This window comes from Leptinotarsa decemlineata, unplaced genomic scaffold, assembly GCF_025532065.1.
Source record: "Leptinotarsa decemlineata unplaced genomic scaffold, Ldec_3_MD MMD2_tig00001393_RagTag_RagTag, whole genome shotgun sequence".
Taxonomy (NCBI): Eukaryota; Metazoa; Arthropoda; class Insecta; order Coleoptera; family Chrysomelidae; genus Leptinotarsa; species Leptinotarsa decemlineata.
The window spans coordinates 11555949-11578513 of NW_027412562.1; the positions used below are offsets into that span (position 1 = coordinate 11555949).

Consider the following 22565-nt stretch of genomic DNA (forward strand, 5'->3'; position numbering starts at 1 on the left):
AGTTCTGTAGAGTTTGCGCTTGCTTTTGATGAGAGTTATGAGATAAGGAGAAAGTGGGGATTGATCGATTCGTCTGGTAGTTGTGGGGGTGGATAAGTCGTCTGATTCGGAGATAATTTTTTGAATTGAGTCGATTTGAGCATCAATTTGTCGGGGATGGTTAAGTGGAGGATTGTTAAGAGAAGAGAGTTTTTGATTAATGAGGGAGTGGAATCGTTTGACGTCTGTGAATTTATGATTTTTATATGAGATGGTTTCAGGACTTGAGGGAATAGGGAAATTTAGGAACGTTTTGACGATGATGGGGAGATGATCCGACGTAATAGTGTCACCGATATAGGCAAGATCATCGACCTCCTCAATCAGACTCTCAGAGCACAAGATGTGGTCGATGATGGATGCCCCACGGTGGCTCAAGAAAGTCGGGTCAGGACAGGGAATTCTATAGATTTTGTGTTCGAGTATAAGGTTGGCTAGAAGGCGGCCGTTGGCATTGGAGGTAGAATCTCCGAATTGTGTATGTCTGGAGTTGAAATCTCCTATTAGAAATGCTTTTGGGAGAGAGGATGTATACTCGATTAATTCTCTGGAAACAGATTGAGTTGGATGGTTGTAATAGGCTATGATGGTTATGTTGCCGGAGATGGAGAGTAGGTCGATAGCCAGGCAGTAGAGTTCGGACAGGGTAATTGGAAGGTCATGTTTTTTGTAGGCTAGTCCTCGTTGAGTTGATATAGCGATGCCTCGTGAGTGTAAGTCTTTTGGTCTGTGTGTGGTGTTGAAGCCGGTGAAATTTGGGGGGTTTTTGGTGAGTGTGTCGGTGATACATAGAATTTGGATTTTTTGTATGTAGAGGAGAGTCTTAGTGAGTTGTCTTTTACGGCTGAGGCCCTGGGCGTTTACTGTACCGAGGATTAAACGCCCATTATCCCGTATTATTTGAGACTCAGCCATCGAGTTCAGCCATCAAATCGGTGAACGTATAGTCCACTTTATTGCCACTAGCCGTGGCGAAGAGTGAGTGTCCCAAAATGGTTTTACATAGCTCGTTGGTGAGAGCTAGGATTTCGGATCTCATGGTAAGCATGAGATTGAGAAGGAGCGTGGTCTGGATTTTTATAACAGCTTGGATTTGCTGAGAGATGGGAGAAATGGTTTTGGGGGTTTCGATGGTAATAGGGGCGACCTCTTTTGGGTTGTCTGGAGTTTTGACACTTTTGGGGCATTTTAGAGAAAAGGCTGGATGGTCGCCTTCACAGTTGGGGCATTTAGGATTAGAGGTTTTGGTGCATTTTGCTGCTGGATGTGCCTCACCGCAGTGGGGACATTTGGTTTTATGAGTGGGGCATTCAGCTGCTGAATGTCCCGTTTCACTGCAAATGTTGCAATATTTTGGGATGGGGGGTAAGGGATTGATGTTTGAGGCCTCACACTCATGCGTTCGGTCATAGATATTGATACCGTGAGTCAGGCATCCGGTGTATTGTCCTTTATTCACGGTGATGACGCGAATAAGGGGAGTGGGTTTCGATGTTTTTTTGGAGGTTATCCTCCAGAGTTTGATGACTTCAATTTTGGCGGCTTAGCGATGATGGGAATTGTACTGATATAGAAAATGATTTTCTGAGAACAAAGTGGCATGACAGATGTTAGCACCATCTGTTATGAAATATATTAACTATTGGGAAAGAAAGTTTTTGGCTTTCTACTATTCCATCTTTCCCAAAAATCAATCACTCCTAAAAATATAACCCCTTCAATTCAAATATTAACTATGTTTAGAAGGACGAATAAACTTGAATGATAGAAAAACCAGTCAATCACGATAACGATTATGGAAGAAAGATGAAATTCAATTTTATCATAAATTGAAATTGAGAAGAAAAAATGTCACAATATTTTGTAAGAAAGAAGTGAAAAATAGGAAACTATCAATATAAATTTAGATGAAGTAATTTTATCTACTGCGACGTCAAAAAATAAAGTATTACAAATAAAAACTGCATGCAGTTGTATGAAGGGAAAAATTGTTGTTATCCTAGATGAGTTGATGTATGAATCCAATATGTTTTCCTTTTGAAAAAGGTGCAGTTTATTTTTTACTTGCATTGAAACATTTTGATTATCAGAAAAAAAATCAGCCCAGTGTAAGGATATCTGATCCCAGTTATACCCAAATTTCACGATACTTGTTTCAGGTCAAATTACTTTGCGTTTTCTGTTCAGTTCTGTTGATGTGATGACAAAAAGTATCGCCAAATCTGATTATTTGGTCATGATTATCAGTTAAGTTAGTTCAGCTTAACGACTCTAACAGCATGTTGGCCGAACACGATTTACTCATCAGATAGCAATTTTCCTTTTTCTAAAAAAGTACATGATCTGAGCGAAATTGCACAGATGATATTAAAATATAATGAAATTTGTCCTAAGGCGTGTGACGTGAAAAATGAGGCATAAATGAAATCAGTCATCTTCACTTTGAGCTAGTGGTGATGGAAACTAGATGTCACTCAGAAAGATAGTAATCCATGCAGTGAGGTATTACATAGAATTTCATGTGAGAATAATCAATGCTTCAAATGTTCATACAAAAAGCTTTCGATAACACAGTGTTTACTTCAGAAAACAGTGCATTTTCAGGAAATGTTTCCGAACGATTCCGAATCGCTATCAGTTTCCGACCATAAGACCTATGATTATTCTTTCATTATTCTTTCAATTCCGTAAGGAACTTGTCATATGAACTTGTTATATCATCTATGAATAATACTTTATTTCGGATAGCATGCTGTTTTACCGATCGGTACAAAACTCGAAGTGACTCGATAAATCGTGTAAATGAGGTAGCGAGAAGTTTCTGCTTCAAAATATGTACCATCGACCGATATGAATCATCGAGACTACGTGTGTTTTTGTAATTACCGAAGGCAGAAAAGTGAAATGAAATCAATGTCCCTTACTCGCTTGCAAAATTGTAGACACTTCAGCCTGAAAAACAAATGTGTACTGACCGAGCGGGTAGCTGAAATGTAAATGTCTCCTCTAACAGTAAATTCAAAGTAAACTCCAGCTCCCGCCTCATATTCGACTTTCGACTCGTCTGTATTTCAGGGTAACTGTTCATTCTTCACTTTTTTCGGTTCAAAACATTAACCACAAACTTTGTGTCGAACATGTATTTTGTTGTTATGTGGTACAAAAACAAGTTTGATGTTCGTTCCTCCACACACTCCAAAATGTCTGTTTATTCGATCTTCTGTAACTCGGTGAGTTGAAATGGTACACTATAAGATCGTCATATTCCATAATTCATATTTCATATTACAAGAGAGACAATTATAAAAGGTGAAATATCAGATATTTCAACCAATCCACACAAAACATTAAAAAATGCTACACATAAACCTTCGTCTTGAAATACTCCATTTATGCGGGTGAAAGCCATATTCCAGACGCATTGCAAGAAAGACGGTTTGCATGTGTGACTCGCGATGATCAATAAATGAAGACTTGCAGTATAATATTATCAATGCGGATCTCAGTTGAAAATCAAAATTTCCAGGTACTCAAACTCAATCAATCCAAATCTGAGTCTAATATTGAATTATGTGTCTTATAAGAAAGTGACATATCTCAGTTTTTATAAACAAATACCGCTAATGGCGTGAACAAGCAAACAAAACAGACATTGTTCTATTTCTACATATTGATTATCGTCTGAATATAGATAATCTTTATGAAAAGGAACCAGGAGAACTCATCTGGTCACAGACAAATTGTAATTATGTTTGGATTGGCTTCTACCGATCGGCCAACCTGACTGTTCCAGTTCTAGAAACACTTCACTTCTTCACAATTTTTTTGTCCAATTTGAAGATAGCATTGCTACCGCACCTTCTAGGGCTGAAGAAATTCTTTTCATGCATCCCACAGATAACAAGAATTTGATTCAAACTGACAGGTCAGATCCTCTGTAACTGAAAGTACTCAGCCTTACAATCAGTAGGGTCCAATCACTAATGGACAACTACAACCCCCCCCATGCCCTCTCCCGGGTTGAGTGCCCTGAAGTAGAAGCTTCCCACCCCAGCTATTTAGCGAGGAGAACCTACTACCCCACTCCATCCACCCCCGCTCTCCGAGAGGTCCTCAACTTACTGATGCGCACTTCAGCAAGATTGACATCTGACCTCTTTTCGTCGAAAGTCAGCCTTCAGGTGCTATTCTTTCGCGATCGGTAAAAAGTGTTTTGTCTGACTATTACTAACTGAATTTTTGCATGGGGGCCCCCAAAAACTAACCGGCAGCTATTACTATTAACGTCGGGCGTTCCTCAGTAAATCTAAGGATAATTGGATCGCGGTCGAGTTGTTCTGCGGTGAACTTGCTGAAAGAAAATCTGGTTAGTGTGCTTACTGGAGTCGCCTGACGGCGACTCGTGGGGGCGGTCTTTGGTTCTGCTTTGTCGGCCTTGGATGTTTGTCCCTTTCTCGGAACCTGAGGTTATCCATGTTCAACGAATCGTGTAGACCGCGTAGCGCTGGGTTGTTGTGCGATCTGATTCTATCGAACACGCTTTCTGCGTATTCTCTCATATATACGTCCACATATTGCGTGTCCAGGTTTAAGTCTCTGTATATGTATCTATTTGGGATATAGTACGGCACGTTCATAAACGACTGTATCTACTTCCTGTATGTATGTGCGCACTGGCCCCAGGCAGTGCAGGCATACAGTATTATGGGCATGAGGACGGTTTTGATCATTAACAACTTCACTTTCAACCCCATGTTGCTTCTGCGTCCTATGATAGGTGCCAGTCATTGTCTGGCATGTCTAGCCATTCCAATACTCTGCCGTACATGAGACTGAAATGTTAATCTCCTGTCTAAGATGACTCCCAAGTATGTCGCTTTACTGGTCCACGGAATCTCTTGTCCGTTGAAGGTGACGTTGCCTTCCAGTTGTACCAACCTGCGGGTGAACAGTATTGCCTGACCCTTGTCAGGTTTTATACTGATTTTCCACAGGTTGGCCCACTCCTCTAATCTGTCTGCCTGTTGCTGCAAGTATCTTGTAACATGCGCTTGGCTCGTGGATCTCGCCAGCAGGGCCGTGTCCTGCTTCCAGTAGTCGAATTGTTGATAGTTCGTCTCCTACTCTGCATCAGCATCGCCTGTCAGCTAGAAAAGACTGAATTAATCTTACCATTGGTTTTGAGTATCCGAAATCGCTCATTTTGGCTAGTAGTCCTTGATGCCAAACTCAGTCGAACGCCTTGGAGACGTCTAGGAAGATTGCACTGGGAGGATTGTTAGCTCTCTAGTTGGATCTTCGAGTCTTTTCAAGATGACACGATCCGCCACTTTGCTTATGAAAGGTAGTAAGCTTATTGGCCTGTGTTTGTCTGGGAGCAGGTGGTTCTTCTTGGGCTTCGGGATGTGGATAACCGTTGCCTCTTTGAACTGGTTCGGGAAGTGCTGCAATCTGAGTATAGCGTTAATGATGTTACTTATGGCTGCTATACCCTTGCGCGGTAGTATTTTCAGTGCCTGGTTTGTTATGTTGTCCGGGCCTGGAGCTTTCCGAGTGGATAGACGTCTTAGTATGTCTTTAACTTCCTCGGGAGATGTCGGGGTCAGGGGTTGCACGTTGTTCGTTCGCTGTCTCAAACTTCGTACCGTTCTTTCCACCTGTCTCTCTATATCTTCTACTTCGTTCGTGAACGGGACGTCGTTCTCTCTGCACTGCCTTTCGAAGTTGTCCGCGAATGCTTCCCCCTTCTCCTGGTCAGTGTAGATGATTCCTTGCTCGCCGTGTATTGGCGGGCATGGCTGTCGAGGTCCTTTTCAGAGTACTTTCTGCATTCTTCATACAGACTGGTCTTCAGTGTTTAGTTCTTCCAGACGAGTAGTCCATTGTCTGTCTCGGATTTCTTTTAATTCTTCTTTTAGTATCCTGTTGGCTCTTTGCATGCACATTTTGTCTATAAGCGCGCGAGTCCTTTGGTACCGTCTTTTCAGGCGTCTTCTTATCCTGACCAGTTCCATCGTTTCTGGTGGAAGCTGTTCTTGGAAGTTGAAGCGTGGGGCTGGGACTTCCCGTGCGCTTCTTTTCATTGTTTGTATGATCACCTGCTGCAGCTGTTCTGTGGCGTTCTCCAGATCCGTTGTTGTTTCGATGCGTGGTATCTTACCCAACGCATCGTGTATGCCGGGCTGGAATCTTATCCAGTCGATGACTCGCTTTGTTGAGTTGTCTATTTTCAATTCATATTTCTATTGTGAATGGGGTTGTGGTCTGACGAACCTTCGTCTGGTACTTCCATCTCCGTAGTTTCGATGTTTTGTACTAGTGCGATGTCGAGAATGTCCGGGACTTGATTTTCGTGCGCGTAGTATGTTGGGGTGTTTGGTGCTACTACCACGATTTCCTCGAATTCTTCTAGGATTCTGCCTAGTTCTCTGTCTCTCTTGTTTCCATTCCTACAGTTCCAGTCACGCGACTTTGCGTTGAAGTCGCCAATGGCAACTGTTGGATGGTGGTCTGGGAACATTTCTGCCATGTCGGTTCTTTCTAGTCTTATACCTTGCGGAGGCAGGTATACCGTCGATATTCTCAGCTGCTCGTAGCGTCTCATTTTGATTTGGACCGCTACTGCTTCTCCGAGTTGGACTACTGGTTTTTTGTCTTCGCTCTGTGTTAGGTCAGTTTTTACTAGTAGCGCCGCCCCCCGGCGGCGCGGCGCCCCCCTGGCCTGTCTGTCCTGTATATGTCATATCCTGGGATACGGTAGCTCTTTTCGCTCCTCAATCTTGTCTCCTGCAGTGCCATGACGTCTATGTCTAGATGCGATAGAAGCTCCAGTAGCTCGTTCCGTTTTTCTATGGAACCGTTTATGTTCCATGATCCTACTAGTAGTCTTTCCGGGACTTTCGCAGGCATTACTGTCGTCCGGGTGCTTGTATAAAGGCGGCTAAGACCGCTTTCGCAATATTTTGCTGCTCAGTCGTTAAGCTCCTTAAAATTTGGACCAGCTCATTTCCTGCGGCTTTCTGCGCCTTCGATGCTGGTTTCCTTCGAGCTGTCTGCTGCCGGGTTCCCTTGCTTCGAATTCGAGTTCGTGTTCGAATCCGAACTCGCTGGGGTTGGTATGACTTGTTCTCCGGTGTTTGTCATGGTTGGCCATACTGGAGTTTCTGGGTGTTTGTTTTCGAGGGTTGATGCCTCTGTTCGTCTGTGTGCGTCGTCTATAGACGACATTTCCGCTTCCATTTCCATGTCCGCGTTGTTTTCCTGTTGTTTTTCTTTCTCTTCTTTTTCCAGAAGTCTTCTAGTTTTTCTGTTTTTCTTGGTTTCCACTCGCTGGAAGCCTTCGTCTGATTCCGTTTCGGAGGTTGATGCTTCAGGGGGGCTCTTGGCCTTTTTGTCGGTCGTGGGTCTGCGTTATTCTCCCTTGTTTCAGGACTTTTTTCGGTTTTTCCGCTTACGTTTCCTTTTTTTTTTCTTTCCCTTGTTCAGGGGTGTTTTTCCTTGGTCCTTGTTGTTTTACTTTTCCTTTTTCTCTTCCTCCTTTTCCTTTAGAAGTTCGTCTATCCTACCGCGCATGCTTTCGATTATTTTCTTCATGGCGATGATGTCCTCCTCGTATTGTTTGTTTATCGCCCATAATTGTTTATTTTCTTCTTTTATCTCCTACAACTACAACATAGATAGTGAAAAATTTTAGATTTTAGCTCTCGGTCAATAAATAACTATTTTTTGAATTATGTACTGAGATGGAACCTTGTATCGTACGAGATATTACGTCTCATGGGGTTGCAATATATTCAAAAGAAATGAAACATAGCGCCTAGGTAGCAGAGAATGAAAGCGTTATGAATGTGGTGATTCAAAAATGTGAGGAGTGGATGTGAACAGGCCAAACGTCAATCATTCATTTCTCCTCGAATACGAATTATATTTCTGATATCAAATTGAATCATTAATAAAATTTGGTCCTTCAATCTATTTATTCTATTTATCACTGGCAAGACATAAACAATAATGACAAATTTTTATTTCGACCCAAACCAAAATCAGGATCTATTTTGATTCAGAAATAGGAAATGTTATGTTTTGATTGAGTTTTACTGATCAAAGGACGAAGAATGGAGTCAGTCAACTGGAGCACATCTGCTGACATTTGAGGATGATATGTACCTGAAAATGATATGTATCTGAAGATGATATGTATCTATTTAGAATATCGTTCTCTCATAGCTAGACTTATTGGTCCTCGGAGCCCCATACAAGACTCCAAGTACATGAAGTACTACATGTTCTGCTGATAATTTTGTCACACTGTCCAAAAATAATAAACAAATTCATAAGAACTTCGTTTGAATAGTTTTGTTCCATCGTTTTGAAGGTATTTGCAACTTCTGAAGTGACGAAAATGTCGATATTATTAGGAGAATGTCACAACGCTACAGTCAAATAGTAATCATGGCCTGCTTACCAAATACCGAATGGAAGTACCATTCTGAAGGGACATTTTCACAAATAAATGTTCATAAGTCCGAAACTTGACTAGTTAGGTATAGGTATGATATACATAGAAAGAAAGCAAATTTCAGCAGCTTTCCGAATTTTCAATAATATACAGGGTGTTCTATTTAAAATAATCAAATTTCAGCAACTTTTTCAAGCAAACGAAAAAACTGTATTTTTTACCACCCTGTATTGAAGTAACGGAGATTAGGCTGACGTGTGGGAAGTGTCCAAGTATCACCTAACTCCAAAACAAATTTCGATATCATAGTACTTCTTAACTAAAAGATATCGGCATTTTTAGAAGTCATCATTTTCGAAGAAAAAAATTGAAATTAATTTTTATTTCGAAAACGGTAACAGATAGGTATAGGGAAATATCAAGAAAAGTTGTCGGGCAATTGTTGGAGATTCCAAAAATAATATTATATACAGAGTGTTCCATTTGAAAAATCAAAGTTGCTACTGCTTTCTAATAGAAGCGGCAACACCGTATTGTCGAAAATATTTTAGTTGGCTAGAGAATGTCCGAATATGCCCTCCATTAAATTTTCAAAGTGATCCGTTGTCTGGTTCACCAGAAACGTCTAATGTGCCATCCACCGTGAATCAGCCTGTATATATATATATATATATATATATATATATATATATATATATATATATATATATATATATATATATATGATTGATTTCATTCAGGCCGGAGACTAGCTCCCCTACCCTTTAGGCTGGCTTTTGTCAGAGAGACAAATGTACAGCGATGATGGAAATTATTCTGATATAGAAAATGATTTTCTGAAAACAAACTGACGTGACAGTTGTTAGCACCATCTGTTATGAAAGATATCAATCAAGTTTGGAAGGACTAATAAACTTGGATGATACAAAAACAAGTCAATCACGGTAACCAATGTGGAAGAAAGACGAAATACAAAAAATGTATCAAGAAGGCGTAGTAAAAAGCCAAAAACTTTCTTTCCCAAAAAATTTGTCACCCCTAAAAATATAAACTTCTTTATTTATACTCGTTTTGTTTAAATTTTGGTGCACACTGCCTTACGCACACTGCCTTACGCCCTTGTTCACTAGAACATATCGTGATATTTCAACCAACTACGTGGCATTGTAGTCAGCAGAGAATTGTCCACATTGCACTATATCAAATTATAAAAAATATGCTTATCAAGAATAATTTCGTCAGAAATGGTTTGATTTTATATTTATAAATAGAAATCTTAAATTTTTGATGATGATTCCTGACAACAAAAAAATCCATTTGAAGAAATAATAGAGTTCTATGATTTTTCTGTTCTGTTTTAATATTTCAATGAAGTATCTGCACATACCATTAAAACACAATGTTGAAAAACAATTTAATCACAACATGCGAAGGAAGAATGCCACATTTGAATTATTCACACATATATAGGTCTTCATTGTCTTTTATCAAGTGTTGTAAACTGGAATTTTGCTAAATACTAAAAGTTCATTTTCCTTAATTGTCCTGGAAATTGTTTAGTCGCCGGTCATCATCTCCATGAATTCTGAAACATAAGTAAGTTTTTTTGAGTTACATACTGATACAAAAATTTTGGTGATGAAACTGAATATTCTTCAATTGACAGATCAGTTATCCTGAGTAGAATGTTTCCATATTTGTTATCCTGTTACCAATAATTGTGGATGTGAAGTGAATATTCAGCTGTTTCTAAGTGGAATCAATTCAAGGAACTCATTTGTCGTCAAACAAAAAAACAGAAATTCATCACTGCAGAACCGTAAAGTTTCAAAATAAATTCTGGCAATGGAGATCAATGAAATGGAATATTATATCTTTCAGTTCACTACTTGTAGCTTTACAACATTCATAGCAATATTAAATTCGAATTCAAATAATAAAAATAAACCATCACTAAAAACTATCAATTATTTCTAGTTCAACCTGTCAGTCTCTTACCATCAAAATCAACAGTTCCGGAACCGTCAGTATCAATTTCAGCGATGATCCCGTCCAAATCCCTGCTCGTCAAATTGTCATCAAGAGCGGCAAGGATTTCCTTGAGTGTTCCAGTTGTGATATATCCGTTACCCTCTCTGTCATATAACCTGTAAACAATATATTTATGAGAATTGAAGTGAAGGAATATTACCTTCAGTGTATATCATTTTGGGATTCGAAAAGCTCTTGACACATGTTCGAGTAACTCATTTTTCAATATTATACAAACATGTTGGACAGAAGATATCTCACAAAACTGTACAGAAAAATACTTCGACGGAAATAATCATTGATGACGGTTGTAACAAATTTCGTGCAGTTTTGTCAGGGAGTTATAGTAGGCGTAAATAATGAAATATTGGTGTAAACTTGCTCTTTCAAATGTTTGAAAAAAAATGTTTTTCCGTTAACCAGCTGTCGCACGTCTACGAACGACAACTCTCAGAAGTCGAAACTTGTGCGTGCTAAGGACTGATGAGGTCTTACCTTAAAACGGGTAATTCCTAACACGAAATGCTTCAATAAAGCAGGAATCGAATAAAAATAAGTACATGGCTATTCACTGAACATCCGCACCGTTTATTAGTAGACACTTGATCAAAATTAATCCATCTCTCTGCAGCTTTTTCTGGAGACTTTGGACATTTCCAGACGACAAAAATTCTTTTCAGATTCTACAGTCCCTATATAATGCCTCAAAATTTCAAATTTGCATAATAAATATTTGAGAATTGAAATAATAATAATGATGATGATGGCAATGATCTCTGGATTAGAAGAGAACCTGCTCATCAATATATGTGTAACTCAAGACTCGATACAGAATAAGCGTAACCTCTCTATGGCCTGGATAGATTACCGCAAAGCATTTGATACAACATCGCATGAGCTCATCTTGCATTTGCTCAGGTGACTTGCGGTACCCGACATTATAATGAGATGCCTTCAACAACTGATACCACTCTAGCAGACTCGCTTTACCATAACTTCTGATCAGGCTAGAGTTCGAACAGGGTGGGTAACTTTCAGAAGGGGTATATTCCAGGGCGATTCCCTCAGTCCCCTTCTCTTCTGACAATTGTCATTATTCGTTGCATCCAGAAATACTCGAAGGTATAACTATGGCACCCCTGGTAACCGGAAGCTCAAGGTCACCCATTTGTTTTATGCCTCTGGAGAAAAGTCTCTCCATCAGTTCTTGAAAGTGGCTATTCGTATGAAATTCGGGATAGACAAATGTGCAACCGTCCATCTCAAAAGAGGACGATGTGGGGAACTACGGAGAGGATGTACAGCTCGATGTTGGAAGCATCCTGCACCATCTGGATGCCGGAGAGACCTCGAGGTGGAATAACACCACTCAAAGACGTGACAGCTGTGAGGAACTCTCACCGTGGCAAGTATCAGTACAAACTCTAACAGATCTGGTCATCGAAAGTGTCGGGAAAGAACAAAGTTGCTGCAACGAGTATGCTTGCCGATCCAATCTCACTTTACTCATTTGGAGTAGTGAAATGGAGTCGGGAGGAGCTTCATGAATTCGAAGAAAAATAATGCACCTCTAAAGGAGTTTGTATCGCCCGTTCCATGGTTGTACTTCTCCCGACAACAGGGAGATTCTCGGACCTAATAGTCACTTACCTCACAGTGTGGGGGAGTGGTCGTTGGTTGATAATGCTGTCGCGCCCTCCTGAATGTGTCGGGGCTTAGTTTGCAAAAATAATAATAATAACAATGATAATACTCTACACTGTCAAATCTCAAGATCATATCGGCTTGCCGGACGATGGCAAATGCAGAAGACTGTCATTATCGACGCATTGCGTCTGCTTAAGGCACATAAATAATGGGCTCAATGATCATTTATTCCACGGTGTGGGGAGTGGTCATTAGTTGATATTGCTGTTGGAGCTCCGGGAAAAGAGCCCGACCGGCTTACTCTTCGGGAAAAAAAATAAATATCAGTCTTCCAGTCGTCGGTCGACAGCCGGTCGGTTCGACGTGGATGCTTTGATCACTCACCCAATCGACTGATGTGTTAGACGGTGGTTCAAGCCGTAGGTTGAACGATCTATTTTCTCTTGCTATCGTCTAACCCTTGTTAGGAATAACACGTTGAATGGTAAGACCTCGTTAGTCCATAGCTCGCACAAGTTTAGGCTTCTGAGGGTTGTCGTTCATAGGGGTGCGACAGCTGGTTATTGGAAAAACATATTTTGAACATATATTTTTCAATATATAAGACATCATTGGAAAACACTGCATATATTTCGTGAAATAATCAAAAAAATCAGAAGAAGAAGATTAGCCATTTCATTAAACGTTTTTTATATAAAATCGAGTGTCTAGTGATTTTGGTTTTCTTTTCGCAATTGTTTACAAAAATGTTCGCCATAAATAGGTACGAACCAGGGAAACCCTCTGCAATGTCACTGAAATTATTTATTCGTTTATATAAAATTTTTCAAGAAATGTGAAAGGGGAAAGGATATTCATATCGTATCTTTTATGTTGTTCTCGGTATTACTGGTGGTGAATAAGATTATTGTTAATATTATTAAAATCATGTTTCGTTGTTAAGACGGCCATTAACCAAGAGTACTAGAATGATCTAATGTCCGTATGAAGGATTGATTACAAATTTATTCTGAAGATAAAATAGTGAAAAATGAGAAACTGATATTCAACCTGATTCATTTTTGACCTAATATCAATGGTTGAATTACCTTCTGTTGTTTCTTAGTGCTAAGATATACACTTTGAAACCAAAGCAGTATTTTTTGTTAGGTTTGAGGACCATTATGATTTGAAATTTCTTCCTTACATTTTGCTGGCACGCTTGCTAAACATCTTCAGTAATGAAACGTCAAAAAAAGTTTTATAAAAACACGACCTTGAAACCCCATAATTCAATAGTAGAGTATTGCCTAGAATGTCTAACAAGTCTATAAACATAACGAAACATGAGATCTTGTTGATCCTCAACTTGCACAAATTTTGGTCTTTGTAGAAAACTTGTGGTTAACTGAAAAATTCATTTTAAATCCCTAGTAACCAAAAACTTTCGATGAAACTCCTTCTCACCATAATTAATGCCATATTATGAAGTCATTCCAATTTTTTTTATTTCGGTTAATGTTATTTGATATTCTTCTGATAACTGCTTCTTCTTTTGCTTCTTCTTCTTCTCCTTCCGCTTGTAATAATTGATTTTTGATATTTCAAATTCAATTTGCATAAGTTAGTAGTTTCAGTTTTGTTTTATCAATACCAGATTTACATTTTTTCAGTTCTTTCTTTTTCAAAATTAGTTGTTTGTTTTCAATAAAATGAAGAAGAACCAAGGTAATTTCCAAAACTCAAAATAATCGTTTGTCAATGGTGATATTGTCAAATTTCATCTCGGATATTCCGTCTTAGTAATCTAATCAATCTGTATTGACAAATATCGGGGTAGATATCGTAACGCATTTTTTAATTCACAGAGGAAAAACTCAATGTACGATGAAAAATATATTTACAACGATGATATACACCTGTACATAAATTTTAATTCGTGTCGTTCATTCATTAACATATCTTGAAACAAGCTGAGCATAACATTTAATCAACGCCATGCGGAGTAATATTCCGCTTCCATTAAAAAAAACGATTTGCGTGTTATCGAATTCATGAATAATAAGGTTAAATTTCATTTTTGAATTGAAAGGGGTATATTTTTAGGAGTGACTAATTTTTTGGGGAAGAAAGTTTTTTGGCTTTCTACTACTCCATCTTGATACAAAAAAATGGGGGTATCTTCCAAAGAAAGGAGTAACTCAATTTCAAGAGGAGTAACTCCATACATAAATGTGTCTGAAAGTTACTTCTTTGCATGATCTACACATCTATGTATAAAGTTACTCCTTTTGAAATTGATTACTTCCTTCCTTTCTTTGGAAAATTCCCCCATTTTTTCTGTATCAAGAAATGAACTAGTAGAAAGCCAAAAGTTAAATTTCATGTTTTCAAGATCTAATTCAATTCTGTGTAACATGATTGCTAAATATGAAGTGCACTTGAGAACAATACGAGAAAGTCAAGGAAAACAAGAACAGAGTCAATAATTCGAGAACATAAAACTGCTATTATAACTATCAATAGTACGATAAAGGAGTATTTACTTTTTTTTTGTTTCACATGAAAGTCCGAAACGGCTTTCAATTTGTATTGTGATTGATGTAAGTATCAGACCATTGATTTTCGTTTATTTTAAATGAAAATGATTATGGGAAGCACCTTTTCCATATCACGCAACAAACTTGACGATTTTCAATTCTCGTCTCAACTCCGAATATTATTATTCCACCCCCGAATTTCTACTTTCGCAGCTGCAGCTGAATTAGTAATAGAAAACTTCACACAGGTGTAGAAATGAAAAACTTCCAGTTCATTCTCATAAATTACTGCGTAAAATAATAGTACACTTTTTCAACTTCACTTCTCAAAAAAATTATTGGTTCTTATTTCAACATTTTGAAGATGAAATCAAACTTTGTCATTAGAATACAAAGCAATAACAAAGACAGCAATATTCTTCCTTCTTGAATACGCTTTGGTTTTCAAAACCAAGTTTTCGATGACAATTTTTACTTCGGTTTGAAAAGGGTATATTTTCAGGAGAGATTAGTTTTGAAGAAAGGGAGAAACTAATTCAGTTCAAAACTTTTCGCAAAGATTTGTAGATCATGCATAGAAGTTACTTTTAGATGCAAACTGGAAGAAAAAGACCTCCGAAACAACTACTACTACATTTCTAATTATAAGAAAGAAAAAGTACTTTCAAAAAAACTACTTTCATATAAACATTTTTTATAAATCTGGAGTAGAATGAGAACGAGTTCTACTTTCCTCCCTCACATATTTGTGCTATTGAGGAAAGCAAGGGTGGAAAATTTCTGAATATGTCAAGGAAAAAACATTAAAAATATTCATGAGCTACAGGAAACTTTTAACCCAAAATTTACATTTGAAGTCACTAACCGTGAAATATGACCCCAAGAACATGCTGTACAGAAATATCTGATGTACAAACTGGTTAAAAACCAAACATGTGACGGGAGTTGTACAGGTAGAAATTCATATTCAGGCTACCCGCTCCGCTGATTCACATCCATCTTAATGATTCGTATATGGGCCCTGAATCAGCTGTAATGGGTACTAAAATCTTTGGCATTGGATCAGATAACGAAATGGGTCAATGAAGAGTACTGAGAAAATACACTTGGAAATGCACAAGGAGAAACGTTTATCAAGGGTTTTTAAGGCATTGCCTGGGATAAAAAATACTCATGAGTAACATTTATATTGATGTAAAGTGCCTGTTTCTTCTTGATCAATCTTCCCATCGAGAAACTGACAGACATGAACTCCAAGAACAACATTGCATTGATTTTCTTAAGTTGGTTGCCAAACTTGCCTCTTCCGAAACTGCATTCAAAAATATTTACCCTGTAATCTCTGACAGTTCTGATAAATAATGACAATTTTTGCATGTCCATTTCCATTCTAGGTTTCACATGCTTTGACTTTTATCTCAGCCACTCCTTCAATCAAAAACTGAGTAGATGGAAATGAATCGAAATTGTTTCCATTTATATAAAATAACAAGTTTTCCAAGTGAAGCCACGGATTTTGTCTTTAGCAGTAATAACATTTTCGTCCCTACTTTGAAAGCTTCTATTCGAGGCGTTCATATGCTCCATTAGTCTGAAAAAACACTTTTAGAAGGAAATCTCCGTCATGAATGAATTCAGAATATTCATACCTGTTGTAATACTTCAGAAGTTCAACTCGACGTTCAAAAATTGTGGTAAGTCCTTCAACTTTTGATAATCAGGTTAGGAACAATCCAGAGTAGAGTGTCGCAAAATATTTAACATGGTAGCGCCATGAAAGATATTGAAAAAACTGATTTAGAGGATGAAATTTAGCCGAAAAACGAATGCAACAAAGGAAGTGAGACAGCTCATCATGTTTCATACGAATATGAGGTGATTCAATGCCTAGAGGAGAAAAGCTATTTGAGGAGATTTAAAATTGTGTCTTTGTTATTTAGAAGAAAAATACCACATAAGTCCTCACCAAAAATGAATGCCCGTTTTCCTTTATGGTTTTGGGAAAGAAAGGTTTTGGCATGCTACTTCATAATCATACAAAAATGTGGGAAATTTCCAAAGGGATGAAGAAACCAATTAATTTCAAGATGAACTTTTCACAAAATGTGTAGATCATGCATGAAAGTTACTTTTAGTTTCAACCTGGAAAAAAACTCTCTCAAAACAACTACTTTCATATATACATTGAATTAGACGAAAGAAAAAGTCTACTCCACTACTCCTATACGAACATTGAATTATACAAAAAATTGCTTTTCCCTATTCAGTTTTTATCCTGAATATATGAACTCCATATAGAATATAAAGAAATAGATAGATAGATGGAAGTTTATTGATCAGACACCAATTAAACATTGGATTGACAGGTCAAAATACGTAAAATATAAGAATACTTGTATGAAACTATCCAATAGAATTAAAATCGTCAATAGGACTCTGACACCACATCGTGAATTCCTTTATATCATAGAATGCATTCAGGAACAGAAAATATTTCAGTTTAGACTTGAATCTGAACAGGTTCGACTGGTTTTCAATTCATGGGGTAATCAATTGTAGAAATTCGCGCCTGCATATTTTTGAGATTTTTTATAATTGTTGTATGTGGCTAGTTCTAGTCTAAATTCGTTTTTTTTGCGAGTTTGGTAGTTGTGAAATTTTGAACTTTGCATGAAACTGTTTTTGTGAATGTAGGTGTGAATCAGAAGTTTGTATAAATAAATACTTGTGAATGTTAGAAGTTTTTTCTCTTTGAAGATTGTTCTGCAGGATTCTCGATAATCAAAATGGAACATCAGGCGAATTATCCTTTTTTGTATCAAAAAGACTCTGGTACTATCGGTGGCCAAACCATAAGCTACAATGTTACAACTTATAGTCGAGTAAGCCAATGTATATATAGTACACAGAAATTATACCCTCCGCATCAAGGCAACTTATCAGATTTTTTATTGCGAAGTAGTGTTCATTCAATTTGGAGCAGATCATAGTGATCATAGTGATCCCATCTGAGATTGCTATCAACAGTTGTACCTAGGAATTTGCAACTTTCTTGAAATATCATTGTCTGATTTTTAATGTTCAGTTGTTCTGTGGAAAGTTTTCCTGTTTTGGATCTCTGGCATTGAACTGCAATGGTTTTGGAATAATTTATGATGAAACGGTTTTTTTACACCAATTAACAAATTGGAGAATAACGTTATTTGTTTTTCTGAGTAGCTCATTTGTATCTGGGCTGGATACTATTATAGATGTATCGTCTGCGAACATATATACATCTCCGTCATTTATGTAATCAGGAAGGTCATTGATGAACAATAAGGAAATTAAGGGTTCGAGAACGCTTCCTTGAGGAATACCAGTGTCAATCTGAAGATCGATATCATTGGGATATTTTTTTGTACGTAATTCGAATTTTGTAAATTTTTTTATTCGGATTTGAGTTGATGGGTGTACCAGGGGGCAGATACTGGAGATGATTTCGACTTTATTGAAGTTTTTGGAAAACAAGATTCAAATGCAAATGAGGTTTGCAAGCAACGTATTTCAAGTTCAGTTATATAATGTATGAATTGTCTAATATTCAACTCAGTAAATTCTCTTCTGTAAATAACGTCATTTTGTTTTGTGTTTGTAATAATGAAATCTCATTTACTTGGATCACTTAAACCAGCACTAGTATCATAGTTAACCTCTCCAAAAAAATATTAATTCATCAACCTAATTCATCTACATGGATAGAACTACCAAAGTTTTCTTACCTGAAGGCTTCTTTCAACTCTTGTGTCGTGGACTCATCATCTGCGTCTTCCTCCAGGAAGTGATTGGCGATATCACAAAATCCGTCAAAATTAACTTGTCCCGTTCTGTCTGGATCATTTTTCGTAATGAGATTATTAAGTTCGACTTCATCAAAAAGCTGGCCCATGGTATTGAGGATGGTGGCGATTTTTATGGTTTCGATGTAACCAGATTTCGTGGTGTCAAACATCTGGAAAGCTTTGCGGATGATGGCCATTTTCTGTTCATCGTCACTCTAGAAAAAAATTAAATTGAAAACATTTTTTTACTGAATACTAGAAGAAATAGTATTCGATCTTTCTGGAAATAGAAATTATATTATCAATTAAGTTTCAAGTTGAAAATGGTATGATTTTGTTCATCCTCATCAAAAAAGTAACATACATAGAACAAGGAAAAATTAATAAAGAAGTTGTGAAAAATGTAAATATAACTGAAAATGAAATTGATTGAAACAAAATTACATGTATAGCTTATCAAATCTAGAAAGAGACTCGAGAATTCTTACAATCTACGCGTTCCCTGGACCCTGCCGAAATTTAGAAAGCTTTTCTTACATTTGACAAAAAGTACAATGTACATTTACATAATGTGAAAGGTTGAAAACCCGAAAAAAACAGTATGAAAAATTCATGTACAGCTTGTCGAATGTGAGAAGAGTTTCTTAATATCGATATGATCTAGGGCATATTATAAGAATTTTCAGGTCTCTTCCTAGATCTGACAAGCTATAGGTACATTGAAATGCTCGCGCCCTGTATAAAAACTTTTCTGAAGTAGCTATTTGAATAAATTCCATTAGTGCTACAATTCACAATAGTTTTTCTGGGTCTAATTTGTGACTGTCCTTCCTGAATCAAATACAGTTGAGAGTACACATTTTTTGAACTGCCTAATTTTTTTTTCATTTGCGAATATTGTGAAAAAAGTCATCGAATATGGGCTCCTTTCGACATTCATTTATTTGGGGTGAAGTGAAATAATTTTGCCTCTGTTAAACTCATCGTATAGATTTGTATATAAAACAAAAATTATATTTTGTTAAAAGACCATTTTTGACTTAGTACTTCTGATAAATATATAAAAAATAGAATACTTTCAGACAAAAGAAGGCAAAAATTTTAAAATATCTTCAATGAATCTTTCTGTAGGAACAAACTAAAAAACAGTTTCAACTTTTCGTTTGGAACATTCCATTTAACCAAAACTATTTTTCATTCTCAAATTTCACAATAAATTCAAATTGAATTGAATGTCATTCAAATAGAATCGTGTCTGTTTCGATTTCCATAATGAATGTTTGGTACAAACATTGGGAAAACAAAAGTAATATCTATGTTAATCAATGTTCTTAATGGAAAATAGTTGCTTCAGATGGGATTTTTTTATATTCGAAGGAAACATTCATGAATGATTTATATATTTTCAATGTACATATTTTCCATTTTTTCTTTTTTTTTTCTTCATATATTGATGTAGAAGAAGATAGCAAAAAACTTTGTTTTCGAAAGAATTTTTTGTAATACCTAAATTTCGATACTTTGTTATATATCATTGAAATACTTTTCTTGGCATCTAACTTCTACATTCATATAATTAAAAAAAAACTGTTTAAAATATGTTTTTCCGTTAATCAACTGTCGCCCCCATACGAACGACAAATCTCAGAAGTTGAGAAACCTGTGATATAAAATTTTAGAGCATGAAATTATATTGAAGAATCTTGTTTGATTGACGACTTGTTTATTTTGTAGAAATTATGTTCACTGAGGATACACTACAAAAACATACTTTTGTCGATTTTCCACGATATTTCTTTATTGTTGACTAGTTTCGGCTATTATACCATTTCCAAAACACCATTTTGAAAATGGTGGATTGTAGCTAAAAGCTACAATCCAATTATGATAATTTTTTTCTCTCTTTCACTATTTCATTCATTCAAAAATGTTTCAACATTTGCTCATATGGATCAGGAATGATGTAACATAATATTTAACCGCAAAAGTTATGAATAAAATGTGGACACGAACTTTATACATTTAAGATGATTCAATACCTAGCCACAGACACATTAGAAATTTTGAATATTGCACATTCATTCATTTATGTATGTATATGTAAACTTATTGAAAGTAACCAATTTAATGAAAAAACTTACTCAACTCGGTAATACACATTCAAATACAATAAAAGACAATTATCTTATAATTATTATTTTTTTTATAATCATAAAAATTGAGGCAAAACCAATCAGAAGTAAAAAAAAATTTTTCAATGTTATTTTCTATAATTTCATCAAATTCTTTGTTGGTAGGAGTTTAAACAACCGAAAATAATTCATTCATTTTGATCGAGACGATTTCATTCAACTACCTACTTTTAGAATCAAGAAATTTGAATACCATTTTGAAACGTATGATTTTTTTTTTGTGAAACATAATGTGTTTATTGATAATAAAATGCAAACATTCGAACATCATTTTTCCCTCAAGTTTTCCATACAACATGAAAATAATAAAATCTGGAAATAAATCGATGTAAACCAGAAATTCATAAAAAATAATTAATCACGTATAATCTCAACCATTGATGAAATATTTGCATTAGACAAGTTGAAACGCATATAAATGCATGGTTTTTATCAACAGGGTTTAGCTTAGTGGCAAAATTAGAGTAGTATTTAGTTGCAAAAAATGCATATCATTTCAGTGCGAATAATTTTCTTCTATACAACAATAAACAACAAATGCAGTAAGTTTTATAAAAGATACTGTGAAATATATTTTCCCGAATTTTGATTTTGTCAGGTTTCTTAAAGGCAGGAGAAACCTATATATCAATATTGCCAATATTGCCAATATTCGTGCAAAATGTAAAAACATAAATTAATTTTCCTATTCACTCGTTGCATCAATATGATTATTCTGTGAACTTAATTGGTGCCAAACATTTATTAATGTTGGTAATCCACTTCACGAAAAAAAAAATCTGACATACTCAAACTTCAACTGTATGTTGACCACGGCAAAATACATTTTTGTGAGCAAGAAACTGATTGTTGGTATGTGAACTCTATATCACAAAATTTCTCAAAAATTCCACCTGTCAAACCTTTCATCGATTCCCCTAAATTGAAATATTCAGTAGGCATCAAATTCAGTTCACAATTGCCCTACTTCCCCCTTACCAACTTTCCGCTCAAATATTTCAGTTACCAAATAAATTCATTACAATGAAAATCATGCGATAAAAATATCCTCGCATTCTTGAAAAACATGCCTGGCTTAATTATTTCAATAAATTTGTCATCCGCACTTGGCATGGTTCTGAACATCTGAAGGCGTATTCATTGTATAACTCAAATATTTAACACAAATATCTATTTTTGATGCCTCTGTTGTTGCTCTTGATTTTTTTCACGAATACTTCTTCATATAACTCAAAACGAACAAATCACTAGCTTTCATTCACACATTTCCAAAACTCAAAAAATTAATTTTATCACATACCATCTTGGATATTTTTTTGAATGTCAGTTAGAGTTAAACGAACACTAGTGGCTTCAACGCTAAGTGATAATTTTATACTTCTCCCACCCTGGCTTTCCATCAGTAGAGAAAAATGTTTGCGAATTATTTTCAGAAATTTCAGTTTTAACCTACTACAAAAGTGTTACGCATTGTTAGCTGTCAAAGTCAATGGCATAGCAATTAACGGTTTCAGTGGGATATTTTCGGTTCATATTTGTTTAATATTCACGCATGCCTTGATGCTAATGAGACTCTGAAAAATTGACGAATTTAATTTAGCTACCTGGACGAAAGTGGCACAGTAATCGATAGGTAGCTGGAAATAATATTGTAAAAGAAGATCATCAGTGCAATCGCTTTGAGAATTAAGTAATATTCTATTTTTTAAATTTAAAAGAAGCGGAATTGAATCTGAATTGATTCAGTTAATAACGCAACAAGCATGAAGCTACAAAATTGTATTCTATTTCTGGTCGATATGTCAGTTTTGTTAGTTTTTATGAATCAAACTCGGCAAACAGGATTCATATTTTTGTT

General features: G+C 36.3%; 1 protein-coding gene across 1 annotated transcript; it reads right to left on the bottom strand.

The window, feature by feature from the left end:
- Positions 1-9899: 9899 nt before the first annotated feature.
- LOC111514752 (troponin C) lies at positions 9900-22168 on the bottom strand. Its single transcript, XM_074175998.1, has 4 exons — positions 22008-22168; positions 18456-18730; positions 10496-10644; positions 9900-10082 (listed from the first exon to the last, which is right to left on the bottom strand). The coding sequence occupies exons 1-4, from the start codon at positions 22008-22010 to the stop codon at positions 10054-10056; spliced, it is 456 nt and encodes a 151-aa protein (XP_074032099.1). The 5' UTR covers positions 22011-22168; the 3' UTR covers positions 9900-10053.
- Between the last annotated feature and the right edge of the window lie 397 nt (positions 22169-22565).

Coding starts and splice junctions, on each gene's coding strand:
- LOC111514752 (XM_074175998.1), bottom strand. Junction 10,645..18,455: donor GAGTTGAAAGAAGCCTTCAG/GTAAGAAAACTT, acceptor TATTGTTTACAG/GTTATATGACAGAGAGGGTA. Junction 10,083..10,495: donor CGGAACTGTTGATTTTGATG/GTAAGAGACTGA, acceptor CTTATGTTTCAG/AATTCATGGAGATGATGACC.